The 14,089-nt window shown below is 29.4% G+C and overlaps 1 protein-coding gene across 1 annotated transcript; it reads left to right on the top strand.

Moving 5' to 3' along the window:
* The first annotated feature begins 6,597 nt into the window (after positions 1–6,597).
* Positions 6,598–9,981, top strand: LOC18047663 (protein SIEVE ELEMENT OCCLUSION B). The gene is made up of 7 exons (XM_006440609.2): positions 6,598–6,859; positions 6,958–7,062; positions 7,534–7,979; positions 8,052–8,167; positions 8,251–8,381; positions 8,479–8,955; positions 9,049–9,981. The coding sequence occupies exons 1-7, from the start codon at positions 6,674–6,676 to the stop codon at positions 9,667–9,669; spliced, it is 2,082 nt and encodes a 693-aa protein (XP_006440672.1). The 5' UTR covers positions 6,598–6,673; the 3' UTR covers positions 9,670–9,981.
* The last annotated feature ends 4,108 nt before the right edge of the window (positions 9,982–14,089 follow it).

Raw genomic sequence — 14,089 nt, 5'->3', positions numbered from 1 at the left:
AAAGAGACAGAGACTCGAGAGAAGCACAAAATTTTGGTCATGCAAACTAGGAATTAATAATTTAAACCAATGTTTGCTATGTTTGGAGTGCCATGTTAAATTATATTAAGTTATATTAGGTTGGATTGCTATAAACTACAACGTACACCCCGTACCAACAGAGCAATAATTTTACTATAAATATGTCTATTAGATAAAATTGATGAATTACGAATTAAGAAAATAGTCTATGACAGCCAAATTTGTCTAATTGTAAAGATCGTCAACAATGAACAATCCAATAATCAAGTCTTAGTCGCTGAGGGCTTCCTTTCTGGTCTAAGACTTCCTGAAGATTAATCATGCATGATATTTAATTTAATTTTTATTTTTAAAAAGAAATTAGTTCACTAAATAACAAATAGAGCATTAAAAGACGGTCACGATATCTGATGGAATTTCTTGCAACCATACATGGTCCAACGACAGAGTTAATTTAACAAGTGTATGGAAAGCATGTTACAGATTCTGGACGCATGCTAAACAGGAAAGTGATATTTTGGCTTTTTTTTTTCGTTTTTGTTTTTTTTTTTTTTTGAGAAAAATCAGACATGATATGTATAATTTAAACAAAAGTTGCTTTCATTGAACCCAGATTATTTCATTCCACTAATTTCATCGCCGTGCTCATTTTTTAAAATATATTCATTGTTAAAATGAATAATAATTGTTTTTATTTATGGCTTTTAAAAATCATGAAACTAGCCTCAATTAGAATCTCTGTTTTTTAAGTGTTTCTCTGGTAATAGCCACATACACTCAACTTGGATCAAACTACTTTCAAAATAATCCAACTAAATCCAACCATAGCCTGGGAGAGTTAAGAAAACTTTTGCCTAACTCTTGCGGACGATAGAGACCATTGCCTAAGTGAAGGGCGGGCAACGTTGAAAATACCCATCTCTTGCTGGCAATGGCCATGAACCGAACACCTCTTGCAACAATTCTTAGTTTGTTTTTAAGGGTAATTCAGTTAAAATTAGGTATATGTGGTTATCATGGCAAGAAATTTTATTTTATGATAAATTTTGACAATGAGTTTTTTAAAATGGCCAGATAAGTACATTTTTCCAATCATTTCGGACTTTAACAATTTAACTTCCTTCTCCGTTTCAATCGTATTTTTTCTTGGTATATATTTATCTGTTATTGTAATTCTAAACATTTTATTTCAAAAATTGTCAACTTTTATTTTAAAGATGCATGTGAAAATTCTCATAAATTTAATGGGTGGTACATTTTTTTTATTTTATTCCGAACTTTTCCAAGTTAGAATTGCTTTTCGCTCATGTTTTGATTGGTCATGCTCATAACAATAGTGAAATAGAATATTATTTGAAAACTACATAAATCTATATGCAATTTGATATTCTGATAATAATACACTGGTAAGGAAAAGAAAGCTGAAGTATGTGGAAGAAATAGAACATGGCTACTTAAGTAATTTTACTAAAAGCTGATTTAGTAATAAAAATTTAAATAAAACGGGATATAGAGAGCATATTTTTGACTTCAAATACTCTTTAAAAATATTTACGTATTTATTTTGTTAGTGAAAATTAAATATATAACTTTATCTAAGGGTGTTATTATGACCGGATAACAAACCATTAATCTAATTATAAGATAAAAAAAAATCAATGAAAATATTATTAATTCCTTTTACGATTCTTGTACCTCAAGCCTACAACTTATTTGAATTCTTTTTACAATCTAATCAAGCTGCCAACCATTCCTATTAGTAGTACCTGCAAACATTATTAAACTGTTTATCTCATAGTGGACAATAAATAACTTCATTATTAATTTTAATACTAATTAAATTTTAGACAAAAGTTTTTGGATCATTTGCATGACGGCCAGTTTCGAGTATTATGGGAGGAAATGAGGAATCAGGTTATAGTTTTTGGTAAGTGTTGGAGTGTCTTGCTAAATTATTATATTAAGTTATATTAGGTGAATTACATTAAACTATAACACAATACCGATAAGGTAATAACTTTTACTATGAATATTTTTGTTAGATATTGGTCCAATTGTAAAAATTGTCAATAATGAACAATCCTATCATAAGTGTTGCCATTCATGCATAGAAGTCATGGTCACTGAAGACTTCTTGTGCCGTTGAAGCCTTCCAGAAGATTAACATATGCATGATATTTGTTTCTTCTTCTTTTTTTTTTTTTTAAGAAAGTAGTTCACTGAATGTGATTGCCAAGAAGCTGTGGATTTGGCGATAGGAAGAAAAAGCAGTAACACTGAGAACTGTTGGACCATCTTGGACATCCAGGAAAAGCTGAAGGAACCACACAACCCCACACTGCAGCTAGGGATGGCAATGGGGAGGGGAGGGGAGGGGACCAATATTTCCGTATCCATTCTCGATATTTTGCGTATGTCCTCGTCCCCTCCCTATTCTCGTCAGAATTACTTGAGAGAATCTTCATCCCCTCCCCGAATAATAACAGGAGATCCCCAAGGATCCTCGATTCCTGAATAACTAATACATTTTTTGTTTTCGATTTTGAGTTAATCATATTAAAATAAAAAATTCAAATAAAAGTAAAGTTTGAAATATATCTTACATTAATATCCATTACAAAAGTCACATACATTAAATTAGTAAGTAACGCAGCATGTAAGGGATACAAACTTCTTTTACAAACTATTGTGAATAAATTAATAGTCTAATACAAAATTGTTACAAATAAAATCGAATTTAGATTCAAAATTAACTTTTTCAATGGTGGCGTGGACACTTTATAAATGTGGACTATTCCCTTTACATCACAATAGTTAAGTCGGAGCAAATCAAGAGCAAATATTAGATTAAATTAGATTAGATTAGATTAAATTAGATATTAAAATTGTGATTCGCTGTGGGCAATTATAACATCTAAAAATAAATAAAAAATAGATTTAAGTTTAAAACATTTAATGAATATTAAAATCAAAACAAAATTTTTGGGCTAATAGAATTTATCCGGTTTTTTTAATGTCCTAAATAAAAATTTAGGACTTTAATTAGTTAATTAGGCCTAAAAATTTAATAATATAAATATTTTGATATTTGTTATTTTTACCAATATTTATAATTTTATAATTCAAATTTTATTATTTATTTACTAGTAATTTTAAAAAATAAAAATAAAAATAAAAATTAAAATGGGGAAATGGCTAGGGGATGGAGATTCCACCTCATCCCCGTCCCCTCCCCGAATAAGAAATTGGATAAAAAGTTTTTCCCGTCCCTTCTCCAAATAAGAAATTGGGTATGAAATTATCCTCATACCCTTCTCGAATAGAGAAAATCCCTGAAGATACCCGTTCCGTGAAGATTTTTGCCATCCCTAACTGCAGCATACCTCACGGCTTCATAATGGCATTGTCCATTTGATTGCCAAACTAACTTTAGAAATTTTATATAAATAACAATGAAAATAATTAATTAGAAAAGGTTGTTTTTGGATAATATCTTTACAATTTTTATTTTACAAGAAGTTCACAACTTGGAATAGAATTATTCTAATCATAGCGAGAGAAAGCTAATTTACAAGTGTATGGAAGACTATGTTACACGTTCTAGGAGCATGCTAAACGTGAAAGTGATAACGTTAACCGAAGCACATTTTTTAACCCCCTCTTCAAAGACTCATCATGCAAAGTAGGACCCACTCTATCAATAAATCGAGGCTATCAATTTGATCTCTACATCTATATTTCAAAATATATTTATTATTAAAATAAAAAATTATTATTTAATTTATTCATATCTTTCCAAAATTCATGTAACTAGGCTCAATTGGAATCTCTGTTTAGACTTTTCTCTCTCTAATGTACAATCATTTTGGATCTTTATCTTTTTTTTTTCTCTTAGCATATATTTTTCTATCATTGTAATTCTAAGCATTTTACTTCAAAAATTGTCAATTTTTATTTTAAAGATGCATAGTGAAAAACCTCATACATTTTATTTAACAGGTGGTACAAGACTTTTTGATCTGTACTTTTCCATGTTAGAATTGTTTTTCTCTAAAGTTTTGATAGATCATGGCTCACAACAACAGTGAAATTGATTATTAATTGAAAAACCAGTAAGTCTGTTTGCAATTGAGAAAAACTGAAAAAGACACCTACACCTTAAAATAAAAAAAAAATAATGGACCTCTAAGTTTTTAGTAAGAAATTTTAAGATTTTTTTTTTTAATTATAATACCCTTTTGTCTTACTAACTCTAAAAAATTGAATCTACTTTTTTTATAATAAATAAAAATATAATATTAAAATAAATGTAAATGATATAACATTTTAAAATAATGTTAATATTTAAAAAATATTTTAATAATTATATCTTAATTTAATTAAACTAGATTTTATAATAAAATAAAAGCCTAATATTAAATAAATATATAAAAATTTAAATTATTTTTAATATCTTATAAAATAATTTTAATAACATGAGATATATTTTATTAATTGTAAAATTCACTTAACCCAAAGTATTTTTAAATAAATAAAAATATATTATTAAAATAAATATAATAATTTACATTTTAAAAATTATTTTTTAAAAAAATTCTAATACTATTACTCTACTAGACAAATTAAACTATTTTAATTATATTTGTATTTATTAAAAAATTTTAAAGTCAATTTTTAAGTTACCATCTACAAATGGTATTATAGTTAAAAGAAGGTCTTGGTATCCTTGTTGAAAACTTGAGGGTCTACATAACTATTTCCTCAAACCTTTGGGTTGTAGTTATTATTTTCCCTTTGCAATTTGATATTACGATAATAAAATATTGGTGAGGAAAGAAAAACTGAAATATGTTGAAGAAATTAAGCAATTTTACTAAAAACTAATTTAATAAAAAAACTTTAATTAAATTGGGGTGTAGAATATATTGACAAGTTCAAATATCTTTGTACAATTTTTTTCTTTTTTCTTTTCCTAAAATGAGAACGAAGTTTTGGTCATGCAAATCGAAAGTCTTAGTTTATTTATCTGGGAAATACACTGCAACTAGCATTGTGCCAAGGTTATAGATTGGACGCAATAAAATTAATATGACAAAGTAATGCCACGTGAATATTTTTCCTCGTTTAAAATTCACTCCAAGTTTTAAATGATTATAACATGGTAATTTTCGCTTATCTCTCCTTAACTTCACATATTTTTTGAGTTAAGATATATTTTTTCTTTATGGATCAATTTATTTTTTATTTAATTGACAGAGACAAAAAAGATCTCAAGAAAAGTGATATCTATGAATAAATATGTCTTGAAGCAACCATTTATTTGTACGATATTTATCCACGCAATTTCATCGAGAGTGCTTGATTAATTACTTCTTTATTGAATAAAGTTATCCTACTAATGGAACCGTTGAATTGAATAACATTTTTCTTTTCTCAGCGTTAGTCCTACATAGCTTACATACTTGTTATTTATTTTTGGGAAATTATCATTACACCACTTTTATTTTGTCTTATATTCATCCAACCACTATAAAATTTTAATATGTACTTTGCACCACCTTTTTTTTTTTCACATTTGTATCAACTAGCCACTTTTGCATTAACACTATTAAATAATTTTAATAAAATGATAATTTTACCCCCAAATAAATTAAAAGACTATTTTATTTTATAAAACTTTAAAAAATAAAAAATATAATGATAAAAAATCCCTAAATTTAATAAAAATAAATCCCAAAATTAGAATTTTTATTTTTAATAAAAATTATTTTAATATAAAATTATAATTATAAAAATAATTGCAAAATTTTGGGATTTAATAAAAATCTCCTAAATTATTAAAATTTTAGGATTTATTCTTTCAAGAAATAAATTCAGTTATTTTAATAAAATTTTACAAAATTATAATTTTTAATAAATAAATTCATTTATTTATATTAAAATTTTGTAAAATTATAATTTTTAATAAAAATAATTATTAAAATTTTTTAAAATCTAAATTTAGTAAAAATCAGTTGAGCACCTCTATGTGGGATTTATTTTTATTAAATTTAGGGATACTTTAATGATTATAATTTTTAATTTTAAAAGTTTTTATAAGATAAAATAATCTTTTAATTTATTTGGGGTAAAATTGTCATTTTATTAAAATTATTTAATAGTCTAAATGTAAAAATGGCTAGTTGATACAAATGTAAAAAAAAAAAGATGCAAAATACATGTTAAAATTTTGTAGTGATTAGATGAATCTAAAACAAAATAAAAATAGAATAATAATAATTTTCTTTTATTTTATATTATTTTTACTGATTGTAAAGTATACCAAATGTAAGTTAAAGATTGCCTTAAATTAAATTGAATATTACTGGTCCCCTCATTTCAAAAGCTGCAAAAAGTTGTATCATTCAAGACGATAATAAATCAAATTGATTTTTAAATGGTCCCACTAATATGAAAATCTCTAAAACGTTGTAATCATTCATCACGTGAACAGCAAAACAGCGTAACGACCCAACCTTTGTCGCTTGGTATATGGAAAATTGATAAATAAAGACACACCGCAAACACCGCATAAATCACACAAAGATTGTCACACGCTTGAGTCACTGGAGAAACAAACACCCACATCACATAGCCTCCAGAAATCCAGGAAATGGCCCCGAGAAACGACCGCCGGATGATCCCAGCATCCGATGACAGTGCAAAGATGATGAAACAAGTTCTGGCAAACCATGCTCCCGATGGCCATGAAGTTGATGTTAGACCTATTCTCAGCATCATTGAAGATATTTTTCGTCGTGCCACTGCCACTCCTAGCAAAATTGATGGAGTTCCCAACGTAAATTTTAATCTCATTTTTCTTTACTGTTGATTATGCCAATCAATTCACTAGCATTGTGTATGATAGTGAATATAATTTGGTGGCCATTTTCGTAGGCCACACATGAACATATGGACGCATTGCATGATAATAAAAGCCTGGTTGCTTTCAGCGGCACGCCTGAACCATTGTCTGATATAATACACAAAATCTGTTGTGAGGTAATTTTTGATTACTTGCTTCTTTTGAATGGATATACCACTGTTATTAAACCTTTTTAAAGATGCATTTGGGATTAAGGTTAGACAGCTGTTAACTTTTATAATAATAAATGTTTGGTAAACACTAGTTATTGTAACTTAGAAGATATATTGACATGATTTTTTATTTGTATAGAAAATTTATTATATGTTTAATAATTTTGTTAAAGTTATTATTTAAAATTTATATTTATTACGTATTATTAACTTTTGTTTCATAGTTATAATTTTTTTTTTTCATAACAACTTTATCTTAAAAGCTAAATACCTAGATCCAAACAGGACCCAAGTGTTCTACTACTTTGTAACTTAAGCAAGAAGAGCAAAAGATGTCTACGAGTCTAATATTAATTCTGCTTTTAATTATGTACGTTTACCTTGAAATGTGTTGAAAAATGCCCTGACTTTAATTTTGTATACATATACCTGCAGATATCATGCAAGTGCTCGGGAGGAGGAGATGCACTTGCAACAACTATGGCGTTATTCAACACTCTTTCGAGCTACTCATGGGATACAAAAATGGTGCTATCCTTAGCAGCTTTTGCTGTGAATTATGGGGAATTCTGTCTTGTTGCTCAGCTCTGCACCGAGAACTCACTTGCCAACTCTGTGGCTGTGCTTAAGCAACTGCCAGAAATTCCAGCGGGTTATGACGGTTTAAAGCCACAACTTGATGAACTCAACAATCTCATCGGGGCCATGTTGGATTTAACCAATTGCATTGTTGAGTTCAAGCAGCTACCTTCTCAGTATATTTCAAATGACGGACAAGCAATGTCCATGGACCAGGCTCATTACCAAGCTGCATATTGGACCTTTCGAAGTATTGTAGCTTGCAATTCAAGAATTTTAAGCCTCAGAGGCTTGAGACACGAGTAAGCCATCTACGAACACAATTTAATCACCATTCATACATGTAATATACCAACTCCGTCACTATATTTCAGGTACACTGCATCAACCACTGATGAATTGGAACTGTCAACATTGGCTCATAAGGTCAGCAACATACACGTGTACGAGAACCTCAAGAAGCAAATTGACTTTTGGCGTCAACAAATTGGTGAGCCCTTGAGAATGTACATCTCGAAAGTTCCTGTAACTGATGTTTTTTCCCCCTCTGATATATCCTTACCATGGATGCAGATAAGATTAGGCAAATTGAAGAATATAATAATCTCGTGCGCCTTCTTCAAAAAAATAACCAGGACAATATCAAGGTTCTGAGAGCATTGATTTATGCTGAGGATCTTGTGGATGGTGAAACCAGGACAACGGTTTGTTGCCAAATTCCTTTCTATACATGCTTTTTTCCAGCTCCAAATTAACTCCGTTACCGCATATGAAACAATAGACTTCTATTTATGAAAACAGGTTCAAATTGATGTATTGAAGAAAAAGCATGTGTTACTACTCATCTCGAGCCTTGATAATCTTTCCCAAGAAGAAATTTTGGTTCTAAGGAAGATGTATAAAGACCTCAAAGCAAGCAAAGAGTGCAGAATTGTGTGGCTTCCAATTGTGGACAGGTCAATTGATTGGCAACAAACCTTGTACAAATTTGAGAGTCTACAAAAACGGATGCCATGGTACACTATCCAAGATCCTGCGACGATTCAACCTGCAGTCATTAAGTACATCAAAGAGGAATGGAAGTATTCAAAGAAGGCGATCCTAGTGTCAGTGGATCCACAAGGGAGGATTTTGAACCAAAATGCTTTTCACACGTTGTGGATATGGGGAATTTCGGCCTTCCCTTTCACTGCTGAAACGGAAGAAGCACTTTGGAAGGAAAAGTCCTGGACACTTGAGCTACTTGTTGGTGGCATTGATGCCACCATACTTCAATGGGTACTTACGTTTCAATTAAGTTCATCGAACAGTATTAGTATGTCAATGTGATATTAACATTATCAATACTGAAATGTAATGCACTTTTATCAGATGAAAGAAGAGAGATTCATATGCTTGTACGGAGGTAATGATGCGGCGTGGATCAGAAAATTCACAAACTCAGCAAAAGCTGTAGCAAGTAAAGCTCAAATTAACTGGGGAATGGCTTATGTTGGAAAGAAAAATGCAAAGAAGAGACTGGAAGAAATCAGCAGCATCATCACCAAGGAGGATTCGAGTCATATCGTGATTGATGGCACCGCAATGTGGTTCTTTTGGGCACGATTAGAGAGAATGCTCTACTCGAAACTGCAACATGGCATGTCTGTAGAAAAAGATAACATAATGCGAGAGGTGATGACACTACTTAGTTTTGATGGCAGTGATCAAGGATGGGCAATATTTTGGAGGGGAAAAACACAAGAAACGGCAAGCGCTAAGGGCACGGCGGCTATAGATTGCATGGAAAAATTTCATGAATGGCAAAATGATGCTTCTCAAACGGGTTTTATTGAAGGACTCAACAATTATCTGCATAAAATTCGCACCGGAAAACATTGCAATCGTCTTATCCTTGCCGGCGTTAATGGGGCAATTCCGGGGAGGGTGCCCTGTGCAGACTGTGGCCACGACATGGAGATGTTCTTCATGTACCGCTGCTGCCCTGAGTGAGCAAGATATTATAGCTTGGTTTGAACTAATTATTAGAATAAGGTTTCCACTTGAGATTTGTCTCAAGTGGTAACATAACTGCAGTGTCGCTTGAATTGCTTGTTTTTGCTTTGATTTTGTTTTCTGACTGGGGACTCTTGTGGCCTTTGCATTATCTTGGGCACTTAAGAGTCTAGTACTGGAGTGTTATTGTGTGTGGTAGCAAGTAACTTGTTAGTTTAATATGGGTTTCTTTACTGCGCTTGAGCAGGTTTCTTATTTAATAATAAATAATGTACTATAGGCAGTGGCGGACCCAGAAAATAAATTCAGAAGGGGCTTAATATTAATTAATAAAAGAAATCGACAAGATAATAAAAGCCAACTGAAAAAATAATAAGTAAAATATTCACTTTTATTGACATAATTATTTTTAAAACTTCTTCAACTGTTCTCGACATGTTTTCATATTTTGAAAACGTTAAATAATATCTTCATTGTCAATACAAGCAAATACATTTTTTTCTATGTATACAACTAAGTTATCATTCAGCCATTGATCACTCATCCGGTTTCGAAGTCAATTCTTCACAAAATTCATGGCTGAAGCTACATGTAGAATTAAAGTCAATGCAACCAATTGGTAAACTAACGGGTACACCTTATCCTTTTTAGTCTTAACCATTGTCCTTACAAGTTCACCAACCCCTTTCAATTCTGAAAATTCTGCACTAGATCGTAAATCTGTAATGTATACATCAAGTTGCATCTCAAGTGCTATAAGATTTATTGTAGAAAAATCTTTAGGATAAAATTCAGCAAGTCGCAGTAATTTTTCCTTGTCAAAAGCTGCAAACAAATCATTTGGACATAGACAAGCCAAACAAATAAGCAACTCAGTATTTGACTCATTGAAACGATTTTTTAGCTCTTGAAGTTGCATGTCTAAGACAGCATAAAATAACTCAACTCGATACCGATGTAAATTTGTGATCTCTCGAGCTTTACAGCGTGATCGCCTTGGAATTAAAAACAAATCATCCATATTTAAAACATCGATATCGTGCTTGCTACAGAAAGTAGAAACTTGACCAAATAAATAATCTCATCCACTATCTTTCAACTTCTAAAAGTTATGCTTATAAACTTCAACCAATTTTACAACATTCAAAATATCTTGATCTTTCCTTTGTAGTGCTCGTGACAAGTCATTTGCATAGCCAATAATATTTTTCATTAAGAATAAACAAAATACGAAATCAAATGATTGCATCAACTTCAACAACATCAACTTAAATTTCACAATAAAGCTAAATCCTAATAAAATAACGAACAAGAATAATTAATTTAATACAAATTTGATATTATAAAAATATTATTTGACAACACACTCAATGGGGCTCGCGGGAAAGATACATGATTGCAAATTTTACTTTTTCAATTACTCATTTATTTGCATTAACAAAGTGATTGCTTTTATAATTTATATAATAAATTATACACCACTTTCATCATTTCACGGAGCACCCACTATCCCACCACTTTCCCTTTCAATTTGAATATTAAAGAATTGCTCACTTTTCACAAATCCACTTTTACTTTTGAAATTTTGTATATAGCTATCAGAATAAGAATTGATGAACGAAGTTAAAGAGATGCAGCACATTCATTCGGCCAAAATCATTAGTCAAACTTCAAAACAACATTCAAGCACAATACATGTTTCAATCTATGGCTGATCTAGAAAGGGACGAAATCATGAAAGGCTCAGCGATCGCGGCGACAGATAACAACGAGTTGGTGGTAGACTAGCAGCAGGAATGGAAACGTTCGTCGGTGGCGGTGGCCAGTGTTTGTGATTTGGTGATTCACAGTTTCATGATTTTGAGATTTGTTTTTTTATTCCTTTAATTTTTTTTATTATTAATATAAAACGATGAGTTTTGTAAGTTAGTTTTAAATTAGAATTTGATTAAATTAAAAAGTTTTTATTATTTAAATGGATTTAATTAAAAAGCCCAAAATACTTTGTCTTTGTTGAGAAAAGTCCAAATTATTTAATATATTAGTGTTGGACTTAATAATTAGAAGGGGTTTTACGGCCTAAATTTAAAAAAAAATTAAGGCTCAGAGGGGGCTTAAGCCTCTCCTGGGCCTTAATTGAGTCCGCCGATGACTACATGTATATTGTCTAATAATAAATATGTTAGTATTTATATTAATCGATTATTTAGATTTCTTGGCAAAATATGATTGTCTGCAGTGGAGTTGAGCATCTTTTTCATTTTTCAGGTAAACATAAATTAATACATTTTATTAAAAATTATAATATTTCATTTGTATCATAATATAATAGTTAAGGCGTTTGTTACCGATAAATTAATACATTTTATTAAAAATTATAATAATTGATTTGTATCAGAATATAATAGTTAAGGCGTTTGTTACCTTACGTGATAATCCAAATTTGAAGGTTTTCTTTTTTATTTAATTTATTTATTCAAATAATCCAATACTCGCATGACCATAAAATTAGTCATGGTTCTAATGTAAATCTTAACAAATTTATGTAAAGATATCATGTTAATTAAATATGTGTAATAATAATAATGACACTAATAAATAATAACAACAACAACAACAACAACAACAATAATGATGACAAAAATAATAATAACAATAATAAATTTTGTTGTTAATAATAATAATAATAAAAGTAATAATTTATTAAATTCATTATTATTTAAAATACTATTATAATGACAATTATTATTTTCATTATTATTTACTAAAATATTATTATTATTTATTACTTTTACTAAATTGTAATTTTTAATTATTATTTAATTTAACGATAAAATGAGTATTAAAAAATTTAGTTGGGGGTAAAAAAGTCATACTTTAAAATAGAGTTTTGATTTCTAACCCTCTAGAAATCAAAACTCTTGTAATGATTCCTAAATTTATGGGTCCACACTACTCCCATCCTGAGTGAGTGGTAAGAATAGAATGGGTAAGACTTACTGGTGGTAAGAATAGAATGGGCAAGGGAATGCATCAATACTTTTCTTATTCTTCTTATTAACCAAAACAATTATGGATGTGTTTTACTTGGATGGTTTATGATTGTCTAATAATTAAGAATGGGTGTGAATGAGATACACACAAGAGATTATAATTTCACTTTTAAAATTTATAAAACTAAAGGCGTTTGTTATCTTATGATTTGATCTTCTTTCCAATCGACTTCAAGTCTTCAACCGATAAACTTATATTTGTACCAGGTACAAGTGCTGAAATCTTGATGGTATGCTTGTTGCGACTTTTATATTTGTTAGCTTATTATATAAGGCCTTATCAAATTTAGGAATCATTACTAAAGTTCTGATTCTCAGGAGGTTGGGAATCAGAACTCCATTCTTAGAAATACCTTTGTTATCTTATTATATAAGGCCTTATCAAATTTAGGAATCATTACTAAAGGTCTAATTCCCAGGAGGTTGGGAATCAGAACTCCATTCTTAGAAATACCTTTGTTATCTTATGTTTGTTATCTTATTATATAAGGCCTTATCAAAGTTAGGAATTATTACTAAAATTCTGATTCCCAAGAAGTTGGAAATCAGAACTGCATTCTTAGAAATACATTTTTATCCCCAACTAAATTTCTTAATATTCATTATATCATTAATTTAAATAATAATTAAAAATTAAAATTAATAAAATAAATAAATAATAACAAATTGTAATATAACACTGTTTATAATAATAATAATAATAATCATAATAATAATAATAAATTAATAAATTATCATCGTCGTTGGCGGTGTCATCATCATTATTATTGTCCTTCAGGTTGTTATTATCATTATTATAAAATTTATTTATTTTCTTATTTTAATTATTGTTATTTATTATTATTGTCTTTGTTGTTGTTATTTTCATTTTCAATATTATTTTTATTATTATTGTTATTGTTGTTGCTATTATTGATATTATTATTATTATTACTACTACTACTCTTACTATTATTATTAAAATTTATCAATGTTATTATTATTTTCATCATCATCATCATTATTATTTATTAATGTCATTATTATTATGACACATATTTAATTAAGCTGACATCTTTCCATAAATTTACTAAAATTTTACATTAAGACTACCACTGATAATTTCATGGTCATGCAAGCATTGGATTATTTGGGAATAAATAAATTAAATTAAAACAAGAAAAAGAAAACCCTTTTCTCCACGCTTCCCCTGACACATAACCTTTCCTTTTCAGCCGTTAAATTTAAAAGTTTCAAATCCAGGCCAACGCTTCTCATTTTGACAGTAACAAACGCCAATAGTTAATATTAAATAATAGTTACAGAAAAAAAAAAGTGCCTGTGCAGCTTAGGCATGCAGGCCTCACTTTACACGCCAAACATAC

Source organism: Citrus clementina, unplaced genomic scaffold (genome assembly GCF_000493195.1).
Source record: "Citrus clementina cultivar Clemenules unplaced genomic scaffold, Citrus_clementina_v1.0 scaffold_3, whole genome shotgun sequence".
Taxonomy (NCBI): Eukaryota; Viridiplantae; Streptophyta; class Magnoliopsida; order Sapindales; family Rutaceae; genus Citrus; species Citrus x clementina.
The sequence above is the reverse complement of the archived record's forward strand: the minus strand, read 5'-3'. Positions and strand labels throughout refer to the sequence as shown.